The sequence below is a fragment of the Microcebus murinus genome, chromosome 4 (genome assembly GCF_040939455.1).
Source record: "Microcebus murinus isolate Inina chromosome 4, M.murinus_Inina_mat1.0, whole genome shotgun sequence".
NCBI classification, from domain to species: Eukaryota; Metazoa; Chordata; class Mammalia; order Primates; family Cheirogaleidae; genus Microcebus; species Microcebus murinus.
Window position 1 is genome coordinate 63,590,196 of NC_134107.1, and position 13,386 is coordinate 63,603,581.

The window sequence follows — 13,386 nt, forward strand, 5'->3', positions numbered from 1 at the left end:
CCTGGATTAGAGTGCTAGCTTCATGGGGGACATTTGTGTGAATCCGAGCAAACCCATCATCATTTGGAACCTCAAAAGTCTCATCTGTAGAACTGAGACAATGACAATGATCTCACAGAGCTGTTGCAAAGTTTAAAGGAGATCATATCTGCCAAGTGCCTAGCGAGTAGTTAGTCATGTTAGTGCTATTCTGGAAGGAGACCATATGTATACGGTGGTGTACAAAGAAAAAGGGAGGGAGAGAGTAATATTTTGGCAAGCTGTAGCAATTTTTTTTCATAGAAAAGTACATTTCCTATTGCAGTATTTTTTTTTCCAGCTACAGCAACCTGCCAAGACATCTCACAGGAAACTCACTGGAGGGTGAGGCAGGGGGTGTGCTTAATGCAGACAGATGTAATGGAAATGTCATCTCAATCTGTCAAGCTTCTCTAGGGCTAGCAGCCGAGTTGAGTGTGGTGAAGGCTGTGAAACATTGTTAGGATATTCATGTTTATCCGTGGGCCCCAAGTATGTTTTCATTACACCTGTCCACCACCTTGTTCTTCCTTCTTTCCTGTGCTTAGGACTCCTGCTCTCAACATGACAACGTGGAATTCTTCCCTGAAAAAAGAATCCTCCTATTGTTCTGTCAGCAGAAACAGAGTCCAGGCTGGGCCACCAAATTTAGAGGCTGGGGAACCATGTCTGTAAGGGGCACTCAAGTGAGCTAACATGTTGCCCTCTCTATACTTCCGTACATGCTGTCCCCCTAGCCTGGAATGTCTGTGTCCCCATTCCCTAATGATTACCCACCCAGAAGCTGTGCTCAAACGTCAGCTGCTCTGTGGAGCCTTCCCACAACCGTTCGGGCAGAGCCAGGCACTCCTCCTCTTTGCTTCAGTGGCCATCTCTGCAAACCTTTGCCATGGTCCCCCACCTCCTTGGACAGCAATGGTCTCTCCTCTTACAGTGAGAATTCCTGGAGCGTAACAACCATCTTTATTCCCAGTGCCTAAAGCTGTGGCTGTACAGAGGACACACTTGTGGGATGGCGGAAACTGCCATAAAAGAGGGGGGGCCAGAGGACTGGGTCACAGACAGAAGAGGGGGAGAGACTCCCGGGTTTGTGAGCTGGGGTGTGCCAAAATTTTGCCACCCACAAATTCTATTATGTCAAAAGTGTGGGCCGCACACCCTGCACACTCAGGTAGTTTTCACCATAGTGGAAGGTGGGGCTCACTTTTTAGCTCAGAGGGTGGAGGAAAGGAAACTGAGGTGAGCCAGGCGCTGTGCTGGGTCTGTTATGGGATGCATCCCATTGTACACTGTCCCCCATCCGGCCAGGCAGGTGCTTGTTTCTATTTGTTCCATGTGTTCTTTGCTCCCCTTCCCTCTTTTCTTGGCCTCCTTGGATTAAGCATTTTCTTAGTCTTTAATTTTATCTCCACATTGACCTATCTGCTATGCCTCTGTTTTAGTTTTTATCTTTTTAGTGGTTGCTCTCGGGTTTATAATGGGCATATTTAACTTATTGCAGTCGAGGTAGGTATTCTAACTTCAGTTTATACACCAGGAAACTGGAACTTAGGATAAAGTAATTTTTGTAACACGGTGGATCCTTCACTCAGTTTTGTCTCCAAAGTCTGAATTTTCCATCATATCATCCCAAATTTAGAACTTATTATTATTATTCTTTAGCCATACCTTAATCAACTTATTAGGGACTCATAAACGGCTTGATCTCTGTGTCAGAAGCTTCCAAAGTGCAATCCAAAGGATGCATTTCATGATGAAAAGTGCTTTCATGGTCAAATAAGTCTGAGAAATAGTGGGTAAATATATTAAACAGTTCTCTACTGCAGGACTTATCAGGGCTTTGTATAAACTAAAATGAATTATAAAGATGTACTAATGGTGGTGGCCCATAAAATTTATTTGATGCCAGAACCATTTGTTCCAGAGCATACTCTGAACTAGTATTTCTTCAAATATACTTTGGAACATGCTGCTCTAAGAGGAAGGCAATGTTTCCTGTCACCCCGTACCAGCTTTCTCAAGGAAGATTAAGCCTTATCAAGCGACCAGAGCAATGCAGTGGGTCCCAGCCCCCGAATGAGCCCCGATCCTCACCTGTCATGAAGCACTTGATGTCCTGAGAGTTGCTGATGGGATTGTTGTTCTTAAACATGTAGAGGTTGAAAGGCATGATGTTGTTGCTACTCAGGTGCTTCCACAGCTCATGGTCCGGGCTGGTCCACCGCCCAGCCAGCACGTCATAATCCCGGCGGCCCATGTGGACGAGCTTGGTGAGTGGATCGTAGAGACCTCCATGGTAACCGATGATGATCTGGAAGTTGGGGTTGGTATCCATGTAGATCTCCCCGTAGGCTGTGTACAGGATCTGCTTGATCATCAAGCCTGTTCCACTAAAGACAGCAAGAGGGGTCCCAATATTGTCACAAGCTATGTAAAACTCGTCACCGCTGCTTAGCTCCATGGCAAAGAGGTGTCCCTGCAGGTCGTAGTAGAGGGATGTGATCTCAGAGCTGGAGTGGTTGTAGAGGTGGGTGACCTTGGTGGGGTTGGTTAGGTCTGCATAGAAGAACTGCAGGTGGTGGCTATGGGTGCTCTTGCTGGACACCCGCCGCCCCAGGCCATCATAGCGGTACCTGACACTCCAGCCACCAGCCCGGTTATAGGCCTTGATGAGCAGGCCAGCTGAATTATACTCAAAGACGTCACCACCCCGCTGCCTTAGGAAGCCATCCTCATCCATCTTGTATTGCACGTCACCCAGCCTAGTGATGCGGTCACGGAGGTCATACCGCAGTGGCGTGAGCCGTGCACTGTTCCCAGGGCTCAGTAGGTGGAGGTTCCCATTGAGATCATAGCTGTAGCGCCAGAGTGGCTTGTCATTGATGGAGACAGTCTGCAGCTGGCCGTCAGCATCGTACTCGTAAGAGTAGCGGGTGGTGTTGGCATAGGGTCCCACCTTCAGCTCCTTCTTCACCACGCGCCCCATGTTGTCATACTGGACAGTCATCCAGTACATGAGCGAGCGGAAAATCTCGTACTGCACTTCCTTCATCCTGCCGTACGCGTCAAAGTGCTTGGTATGGGTCATGACTGCCGTGGTGATGATCTGGTTAATGTCATAGTAGATGACACCGAACTTCCCAAACTGCTCTGTCTTGCCTGACACGTCATCGTAGCGATAAAGATCAATGGGCAGTGGGGTCTCGTTGATCACAGCCTGCATGCTGGTCACCCGGAAGCTGTTGTCGTAGTTGTAGTCAAAACGGGCGTTGACCATGCCCTCCTCGGTAAAGCGGAAGATCTGCCGGTCGATCAGGGGCCCGATCTGACGGTAGCGGATGGTGCAGGTGAAGCCCTCGTTCTGCAGGTTGATGGTCTTCAGCATGCCCGCCGTCTCGTCATAGGTGAAGCTCACCTTGGTGGTGTCGTACAGCGTCTCGGCCAGCTTCGACAGCTTGCCGTACTTGTATATCACCCTGCGGCCGGTGCCCAGGTAGAAGGTGTGGAGGAGGTGCCCGTCCTCAGTGAAGTCCTGGATGACCGAGGCATTGCCCTCGGGTGGCTGGTAGATGTTCCTGTAGTAGCCCACAGAGCGCATGGTCTCCAGCGTCTGCCGGGCCACGTTGGGCATGGTCACGGAAGAGAGGCGGTCGTTCTTGTCGAACTCAAAGATATACTGCCTCTGGCTGTGGAGCAGAAGCACCATGGACTGCAGGGAGAGAGAGGAGGGTGGTGAGGAGGAAGAGTATCTAAGACTTAAAGGAAAGGAATAGAGGCCAAGGAGACTGGTGGTTCTCCTGAGTTGTGCCTGGCCAGGGTTTTCCAACTGAGTGCCACGGGATACTGTGCATAGGTTACAGATGTGCTAATAAGCTAAGGCTTCCTCTCAGCCCAATGGGGCTGGCAGGGCCCAGGGCCCAGACACTTGGGCCACTTACTTTCCTGTGCTGACCAGCCTTGCCTGTCTTCCCTCTTGTGCAGCACAGACCTGACCTCCCTTGTGTGTAACGGGGTGAGGGAAAGGTCGGGAAGCACAGGCCCGAAGTATCTGCAACAGCTCTCTGCTGGCTTCCTTGCTCCAGACTTTGCAAATCAATCTTCCTACTTGAGCAAGAACAAGTTCCCCAAAACACAGTGTGGCAATGTCTTTTGCCTGCTAAACAGCTTCTGTTGACTCCCTGTGTCTTAGGGCATTAAGACCATGTTTGAGAAGGGCATTTAAGGCTTTGCATGATCATTTATGTAGTAACAGGCCATATGCCCACCCTGGGCTGGGGCAGGCTGTGACAGGAACGGGAGAACCTGGTTTCTAACAACGGACTCATTGTGTGGCCCTGGGAAAGTTCTTCCCCTCTCTGAGTTTGGCTCTTCTGAGGCTGGATGACCTCCAGGTCGCTCTCTGAGCACTAGCACAGAATGTCACTCTTGGAGACACTCACCCTGCACCGGCTGGCTGGGGGAGGCTCACCGCAGAGCAAGCAGAGCCTGGGCCCTGCACAGGGGACCAGGAGCAGGGAACAAAGCAGGGACCTGGGGACTAGACCTGGGTGTGAAGGGCATGCTTTCCCAGGAGAAAGCCAGCAGGTAACAGGCTTCTAGGCATCAACGCTACAGTTTTCACCTATTTGGAACCAACTTTTGATTTTAGGTAATTTCTAATTCTTAGCCCCTGGGATGAAATGAATCCTGATCTGAAGCACAACGGATTTACGAAGACCACGCCCAGCACTAGAAGCTTAGGATTAAGCACCTGCTCCCTACTGCTGATCCCAGGCTTTTGTCTGGCTGTCCATGACTGGATGGCATGGTGTGCCCTAGACCTGGGAGCAGGCCCCTGCCGTGGGTCTGAACCCTGAGTCCTGCTCTGTAAGTCCAGCTGGGTCTGTGCTGTTCCCAGCTCTGCTCCATGGGCCAAGCTTTTCATATTCTCCTGTCCTAGGGTCCCCACCTGCCGCACCATCACCAGGATCCTCCAGATGCCTCTTGGGACCCCCTGGCCTCTGTGGCAGATTTTTCCCGAACATTTCTGGTTTTAGAGACCACATGGGTCAGATATATGCCCCCCAAGGTCAGCAGGCTGGGCCTGGCCATGCATTGAGCTACAATGACTGGCCTTCTATACAGCAAGGCCAGGGATGGAGGGAGCGGACACCTGCCTTCTCTAAGTATGTGTAGCTCCACGTCTTCCCATCAGCGAAGATCCTGGACGTGACGCGCCCTGCCTGGTCGTATTCCATCCTCTCGGACATGATGCCCCTCTGGATGCCGGCAATGTGGCCACCAGGGGAGTATGTCACGTTGACACCGTTCAGCCTGCTGCTGGGTGACCAGAGGCTGGGCCGCCCCGCCTGGTCATACAGGATCCGAAGGGTGAACTTGCGGTGGTCATCATAAATCTTCTCTGTGCGAGTCACTCGGTCAAAGTCCAGAGACAGAAGGTTTCGGTTGTGAACCTGGAGAAGGGGTAGGAAGGAAAGAACATTAAGAACTTTGGTCTGATGGCCAATGTGGCTCTCAGCTGTGCTGAGAAGCACCTGAGTGGAGGAGGCAGCCCAGGTCCTGGGTATCAACAGACATGAGTCCCGGCTATGCTACTTGGCAGTTCTGTAATGTTTCCTTATCTATAAAATGGGAATAATAATAATGCCAATCGCACAGGGCTGCTGTGAGGATAAAGACAATGCAGACGTTGAGCAAATAACAGTTGTGACTGAAGAGGACCCCTGTGATTTTCTAATGTGGTTCTGCTAATGAGGACATATAAAAAAAGGCAGATCCTTCTTGGCTCCTTCCTTGAAAGGGAGCTGCCAAGTGAGCCCAGCACACAAACTCCTGACCCGTCTAGTCCATGCCAGACACTGTGCTGATGCGAGACACTGAGGGGACCAAGCTGAGGAAGTGAAGAGATTTGCTCTGGATCACGTGGCTGGTGAGTGACTAAGTCTGGGCTTGACCCTCACGACTGCAACGTGCCGACAGACACCCCACGGTCCTCCGAGTAAGTCCTAGCTTTCTGGGGGCTCTGGACTTCCTGTCCCCTCCAGGTCTGTCCTGCCACTGCAGCACAATTGGGGCTTCTTGATCACCTCGGTCAGTGCCCAAAACATCTTCTTCCTGGAGGCGCTTGGAGGCGGTGGGTGTTGTGAGTGTGGGTGGCTGCTGTGGCTGTGGGCTGGCTGGGGACACGGTCCTGGCTCTGCAGCACTTCGTTCCTGCCTCCAGGCCCGGGAGCCCTGGTATAATCTCCACCTGGGCTGCTGAGTCAGTGCACAGTCCAATTTCCTTTCACAGTCAGAAAGCTACGGCTCCCACAGAGGTAGCAGTAAGTCAGGGTTTTCATATTTTGATAAAGAAATAGCCTCCGGGGGCCTGTTTTTGTACGTGGATCCACCCCCTAGGCACTGACCACACGTGAAACGCTGCCAGGCTCTGAAGCTAGAATGCTGGTTCCCGCTAACTGGGCCTGGCCTTACAGGGCATGTGGGCACATTCTCTGTGTCTCCCACTAGTCACTGGCTGAGTCTGTCAAGTAGCGAGGAAGACCCCAGAGGCAGCAGATAATTAGGTCACGTGATGCAAAGTGGCACGTGTGGACTGAGGTAATGAAAGGCCTTCTGTGGCCCTGTGTGGTTATAAAAGGGGCCTAAGTCTAGGAATGGAGGCAAGGATTCCAGCCTCAACGTTGTAATCAACTGTTTTGTGTGACCTTGGGCAAGGGCCTCCCCCTTCCTGAGTCTCAGTTTCTTCCTCTGTATCACAACAGAGCTGTTTGGAGGATTGGAGAAACTTAAGTATATGACTTTGTGCAATGCTGGGTACATAGAGGTACTGAATTAATGGCAGAATTATTTCCATTAAATGACAGCCAACAATCATGGTCATTCTCCGAAGCAAGAGAGACATGTGTGTCTCCCCCTTCTCCCTACACAACTGCTAAGGCCTTGAAAATAAAGATTTATAATGATAATGCTGAGACGACTTTGGCTGTGAATGGCCTGGTTATAATCAGGTTGCCTTCCCTGGGGTAATCAAACACAATTGCAGAAGCAAAAACAGTGTGGCAGACAATTCCCATGAAAAATCAGAGACGTTGAAGGCTGAAGCTGTGTTCTTTGTGGAGAGGGCAAAGGAAGATACAGGGGCTGTACTGCCAACAAGAACGAGGGCCTTTTGGAAGGTCCCCCTACGACTCCTCCCAGGGTGGTGCCACCCAGCCCGCTGGCCCCCTTGTCCCCTGGAGGACCTCTAGTGAAGGGGAGCTGCACCTTTGTGGCAAAATTAATAAAATTAAATTAAACAGCTCACCGGGGAACCGTCTAATGCTTCCTGTGCTCGGCAGTGACGACAATGAGATTATTTCACATCTTTCTTTATTAGGAAAGTTCCCAGTTGCATAAAAAATGAGCTCCATTATGGGGAGGCACACCCGGCTAACATTCCAATTCCACATGCCGCCGCTGTGGGTGGCCATTTATTTTGGGAGGACACGTAGATGTGGCCACCCGACAAGAGCACCATCAATCTCAGGCTGGGAGAGGGACCAATTAGAGCCTGGGAAACTTTTGGTCCAGTTCACACAGCAGAGAGGAAATCCTATTAGTACTAATCACTGCCGTTTATTGTGCACCTGGGGTGTACTGCGCTGGGCTAGGTGCTCAGAATGTGTTATCTAGTTTCTGCAGAAGAACCGGAAGGCTCAGTGGAATTGCTCAAGGATACACACGCAGCCCACACAGGAATCAAACGCAGGTCAAACTTTCCAGCAGGTACACTGCCTTAGACGTGCAGGAAGGGCTCTTTGAGAATTGAGAAGGGGGACTAAGGCCACAGAGAATAAAGACAGCTAGGCCTCCCTTAGGGAACTAGTGGGAAGCTGTTTTCCACATTAGATAGTTGCTAGTGTTCTTAGCTGAGTTCTTGGCCGTTGAGGGCACAAAGGAAGCCTGGTTTTCTGGGTTCTAGTTGTGTGATGTTGGACAAGTCACTGTAATATGTCTGTATGTGTTGTAGGCCTATTTTCTAGTCTTTACGAGCATCTCAGCTATAGGACTCTGGAAAAATCAATTACCCTCTTTGGATCTTGGTTGCCCCATGTGTAAAACAGGGGATTAAATGAACTTTCTTTGCAAAAGGGCAGGGGACTTAGGAAAGCCTGAGCTGTGTTGGTCTGAGGATGCTTCTGTGCTTCTTCACAATGTTAGGGACATTTAGCTCAGTTCTGTGGTTCGCTTTAGCTCAGCAAATACCTCCTGAGCACCCGTGGACTGTGAGGTGCTGTGCTGAAAGCCAGGGCTAGTTCATTAGCTTTCCCTCTGCCTGTCACCTTCCCTTCTCAAGCTGGAGGGAGAAGAAGCTGGGCAGTCAGGCCCAGGGTGGATGCCACACTCTACAGAAACAGGACACAAGGCAGAGAAGGAGCTGGCTCAGGGCATCCACATGCTAAAAAGCACTCGGGATGCCAGACCATGATGCTAGCACCCTGGCAGTGACAGCTAGGGTGAGGCCATTTTGCTCACTTAGGGAGGGTAACTCTGCCTGGAAAGAGTGGAGAGGGTGGCTTAGGTTCTGAATAGCTAAACTGAAATTTGGGTCATGTTAGCAATAATAATAACAATAATTGTAACAATGGGGGGAACCTACCTAATGGGTACAGCGAACACTATTTGGGTGATGGGCACGCTTATAGCCCCAACTCAAGCATTATAAAAGTAATGTAACCAAAAACACTTGTATGCCCTAAATATTTTGAAATAAAAATTGTAATAATTATAGCAAAACAACACAAGTAGCTATTATTGAGCACGTTATATTATGTGCCAGACTCTGTATAAGATGCTTTATATATTACTTCTAGTCCTTATAGCCATTTGTAAAATTGGTTTTCTCTTTCCCATTTTGTGGATAATGAAATTGAGGCTCTAAGAGTCTTGACTTGCTGAAGTTCACTCAGGAAATAACATACGCTGGAAATTCAACTCAGACCTGACTAGCACCAAAGCCAGCGATCTTTCTGCAAGTAAAAGCTGGAAAGATATACAGGAGCCTCTTATGGCACGTGGTTCCCTGCTTTAGTTCCCCCACTTTCGCAGATGAGAAAACTGAGGACTCTGTTTCCAGACCAGAGCCCAGTTCCCCAGATTCCCGACCTCCTTTCCCCATGGCCCGACACAGCTGCCTCCTGAGGCCTTGCTCACCCGCAGCCGGCGCCCAAAGACGGTGACCTGGCCCCGAGCCTGCTCCTTGCGCTGCCGCCACTCCACCAGGTTGAGGCCGTTGTCGATGGGCAGGGTGACGTTCCTCTTGCCCACGGTGGGGTTGACGGTGCCAGCCAGCAGGTGGGGCTCGGTCTGGAGTGCCACCTCCATGCCATTGGCCAGCAGCAGCCGCAGGGAGCCGTCAGCCCCGATATAGTAGCTGTTCCGGACTTGGTCTGCGGGGAGGAGAGGCACAGACTACTCAGAGGGAGTGAGGACAGAGGGGGTGTGTGGAGAGCAGAGGCGGTGGCCAGGAGGTGAAAGGGTTTTCATTTTCTAACTATATAAGCAGTACATTATTATTAAAGAAAACTAGGAAAATATACAGAGGTCATCTCCAACCTCAATACCCAAAGAAAACCATTGTAAATGCTTTGTATATTTGTAGATTTTAGGCTATTTCCAAATGCACATACAGGTTAAAATAGTAGCTTATAGAGTTTTGCACTGATCATTATATTACATAATGTTATTGAATATTTTTCATAAACATTTTTCTTAACGACTGTACAGTAATCCACTGCATGGAAATACTATAATTTATTTAACCAAGCCTCAAATAGATATTCACAGTTAGCTTCTAATTTTTTACAATTATAAGTCATACTGCAAATATAGTTTAAGCATTATGTTAAGTGAAAGAAATCATATGCAAAAGGCCACATATTATGAGTCCATTTATATGAAAAGTCCAGAATAGGCAAATCCATAGCGACGGACAATAAATCGGTGGTTACCAGAGGCTTAGGGACAGGGGAGAATGTGGAGTGACTGCTAATGGGTGTGGAATTTCTTTCTTTTTTTTTTTATTTCGGCATATTATGGGGGTACAGATTTTAAGGTTTCAATAAATGCCCTTTCCCCCCCTCCCCCTAACAATTCTGATTTGGGATTTCTTTTGAGGGTGATAAAAATGTTCTAGAATTAGACAGTGGCCATGACTGTACAACTCTGTAAATATACTAAAAGCCATTGAATTGTACACTTTAAAAGAGTAAATTTTATGGTATGTCAATTATATCTCAATTTAAAAACATATTTTTTGGATAAATCAATGTTTTCATTTTAGATTTTTTTAATCAAAATAGATTCCCAAAAGTAGGACTACTACAGCATAAGGTTAAACATTTTTAAGGCTCTCGATATACATGAGGGTAACAATGTTCTTTATAACAAGGTTAAAAATAATTCTGACACTTAAATCACTGAGGGAATGACAAATATGTATATTAATATATTTTAAATCATTGTCATACATATATATGTGATACATATATTGTCATATGTGTGTATATGCCATGTATACATATATGACAATGATTTAGAAAGAGGTCTGATTTGAAATTTTAAATTTGATTAAAACATTTTAATTCAGATCTTTAGCTAAAAGAAACTTCTGGAGGGGAGAAAAGTAAATTTCAGCTGTAAAATGCACACTGAGTTCTTTTCTAAAAATGGAAACAATTATCTCTGGGTTTGTGCTGCATTCTCCTGACTCCTGCCCTTCCTCAGCTGTTCCCTCTGTCTGTCTGCACTGCCCCTCTCTTCAGTAAGTGCTAGCTTCAGTCTTTCCTTCAAGGCTCTGCTCAGATGTCCTCTCTTCCCAGAAGCTCCCCCCTGTTCCTGTGGCCAGATGAATGCTTCCTTTTCTGTGTACTTCTCAGCCTCTGATGGGCCTCCTCATGGTCTTGCAGCTGAGGGGTGCAGGGTTCACCTCTCTGTTAATTCACACACTCACACATCTAAGTGCTTGCGGTGAGAGGCCTTGTTGCACAGAGATGAAGAGCCTGCATCCTGCAGCCAGGCTACCTGGGTTCAAGTTCCAGCTCTGCTCTTGCCATGCTGTAAGACCTTGGCCAAGTTCTTAACCTGTCATGCCTCTGTTGCTTCATCAGTGTACTGGGAACAAAAGCTACACGCTTGCCTCACAAGATGCTCTGAGCATCAAGTGAGATAAGGAACCTGAAGAGCTGAGAGCAGTGCTAGCATATAGTGTTATGCAAAGGTTAGTGTTTTATGTGCTAGTCGTGTCACATGTGTCTCCTATTGTCTCTCCTCTACCTCCACCACTCCATTTCTCTCTCTCTCTCTCTCTCTCTCTCTCTCTCTCTCTCACACACGCACACACACACACACACATCACATCACAGTGTACTTTTCTAGTCCTGATCATGGTCCTCCAGTAGCTCCCCATGGCCTTTAGATCAGCAGAGTGCGTTCTAAAGCCTGTTTGTTGGGGTCCAAATACCCTGTCTGGTGTGTGATTTGGGCAAGCTAATTAGCCTCTGAGAGCCTTTCACTGCCTTCATTTGGAAAATGGAGATATTAATAATACCTACGTCACAGGCTTATGAGGTATAACATGAGATACTGCTTAATAAGACCATGAATGTAAAATGCCAAAAATCATACTTTGTAGTTAATAAGTGTTCAAAAAATATTACATCATTACGATTATATGTGCTCAGTAAATCAGTAAATATTTGCTGGATTGAACTAGAAATGTTTCAGGCTATGTCCAGCAATAAAGAAGTAGTTTTCATAGGAAACTCTCACTGAATCATCCCTGCTAGGGTGACATCAAGTTGGCCCCTCTTTCTTTCCCTCCCTCCGCACCCCATCTTTCTCCTTTTCTCTCTCATGAACACAAAATTCTAAAATCTACCTCCAACTCGCTATGCATTTTTTCCTTTGAACAGTGAAGAAGCCTGTGTCAATTTATCTTTGACAGCAGGTCCTTGCTGAATTCACCCATGTCCATTAACGAGGACTTGGGAGGGAGCGGCCTCCGTGGAGGCCCACCTCAGATGACCCCCACTTAATGTGGACTGTGATTTCCCAAGACCGCTGCTCATTAGTAGCTACTCCTTATTACCTCCCATAGTTTAGACAGAAGATGAAACCGAAAGAGCTTTTCGCAAAGACTTGACCGAGACTGCAGAACTGAGCATCTGAGCCTGGCACTCGAGAAGGGAAGGGCGCTCGGCAGAGGCACCAAAGAGGACAAACAGGCACCTTGTTCCACGGATTCCAAGACGTGCTTTGCTTTTCACATTTTAATGTTTGTGAATTGGAATGTGTCCATGTATATCTTTTGAGCACTGTGACTTTTCCATCTGCCTGAAAAGTTATCAAATTGACAGTGTATTGTATTTTTATTGATTGATTGATTGACTGATTCAGAGTCTCACTCTGTTGCCCAGGCTAGAGTGCCGTGGCATCAGCCTAGCTCACAGCAACCTCAAACTCCTAGGCTCAAGCAATCCTCCTGCCTCAGCCTCCCGAATAGCTGGGACTACAGGCATGCACCACCATGCCTGGCTAATTTTTTTTCTATATATTTTTAGTTGGCCAATTAATTTCTTTTTATTTTTAGTAGAGATGGGGTCTCGCTCTTGCTAAGGCTGGTTTCAAACTCCTGGCCTTGAGCAATCTTCCTGCCTCAGTCTCCCAGAGTGCTAGGATTACAGGCGTGAGCCACCGCGTCCGGCCAGATGGTGCATTTTAAAACTGAGGAATGTGGCACTTTTGAATTTTAAAAAGTTGCCCAAATATAAGAAAGCCTGCACGAACCTTTGACAAAAATAGTCCAGTCAGTTTAGCAGTATGGAATGGATGGATGAGATAATTCTTAATCACAGGGAAGAAAACAGACCTGAAGGCCTAGATGTCTGAGTCCCTGGCAGCCCTGCAGTCCTTGGTCAGGAGAATCCTGCCTGGCCCAGCAGTGGCACCTTCTCTTGGAAATAACCCAGTCAGAGCATAAGTACCTGGGGTGTGTCCCAACCCACCGCTGAAGGAGGTTGGGTGGGGAGGGGGAGAAATTCCAGGGTTTGGTTTCTTTTTCTTTGACTGGGAACCTTAGTTGTTCTTTGGGCTCTTTGAAAAGCAAAAGACTACATTTGCGAATAAAAGTGCTTGTAAGAATATACAGACGTTTGTTTTCTTACTGTAAGTTAAGCTGCTTGCTAATTAATTACTTAGTTAATTAATACAAGTACTTAACTGAGCAATACTATGTGCCTGGCCCATACTAGTCACTTTACAGATGTTGTCTCAAGAGATCACCTGAGTAACCCTTTGGGGTAGGTATTATAAGTCAGCCCCATTTCTC

General features: G+C 47.8%; 1 protein-coding gene across 1 annotated transcript in view; it reads right to left on the reverse strand.

The window, feature by feature from the left end:
- TENM4 (teneurin transmembrane protein 4) overlaps positions 1 to 13,386 on the reverse strand; it is a 229,066-nt gene that overhangs the window by 11,727 nt on the left and 203,953 nt on the right. Inside the window, exons 23-25 of the mRNA XM_012744510.3 lie at positions 9,213 to 9,448; positions 5,175 to 5,471; positions 2,113 to 3,727 (exon numbers count right to left, since the gene is read on the reverse strand). Of these exons, the coding sequence (XP_012599964.2) occupies positions 2,113 to 3,727; positions 5,175 to 5,471; positions 9,213 to 9,448 (2,148 nt within the window). The remainder of the gene's footprint in view (positions 1 to 2,112; positions 3,728 to 5,174; positions 5,472 to 9,212; positions 9,449 to 13,386) is intronic.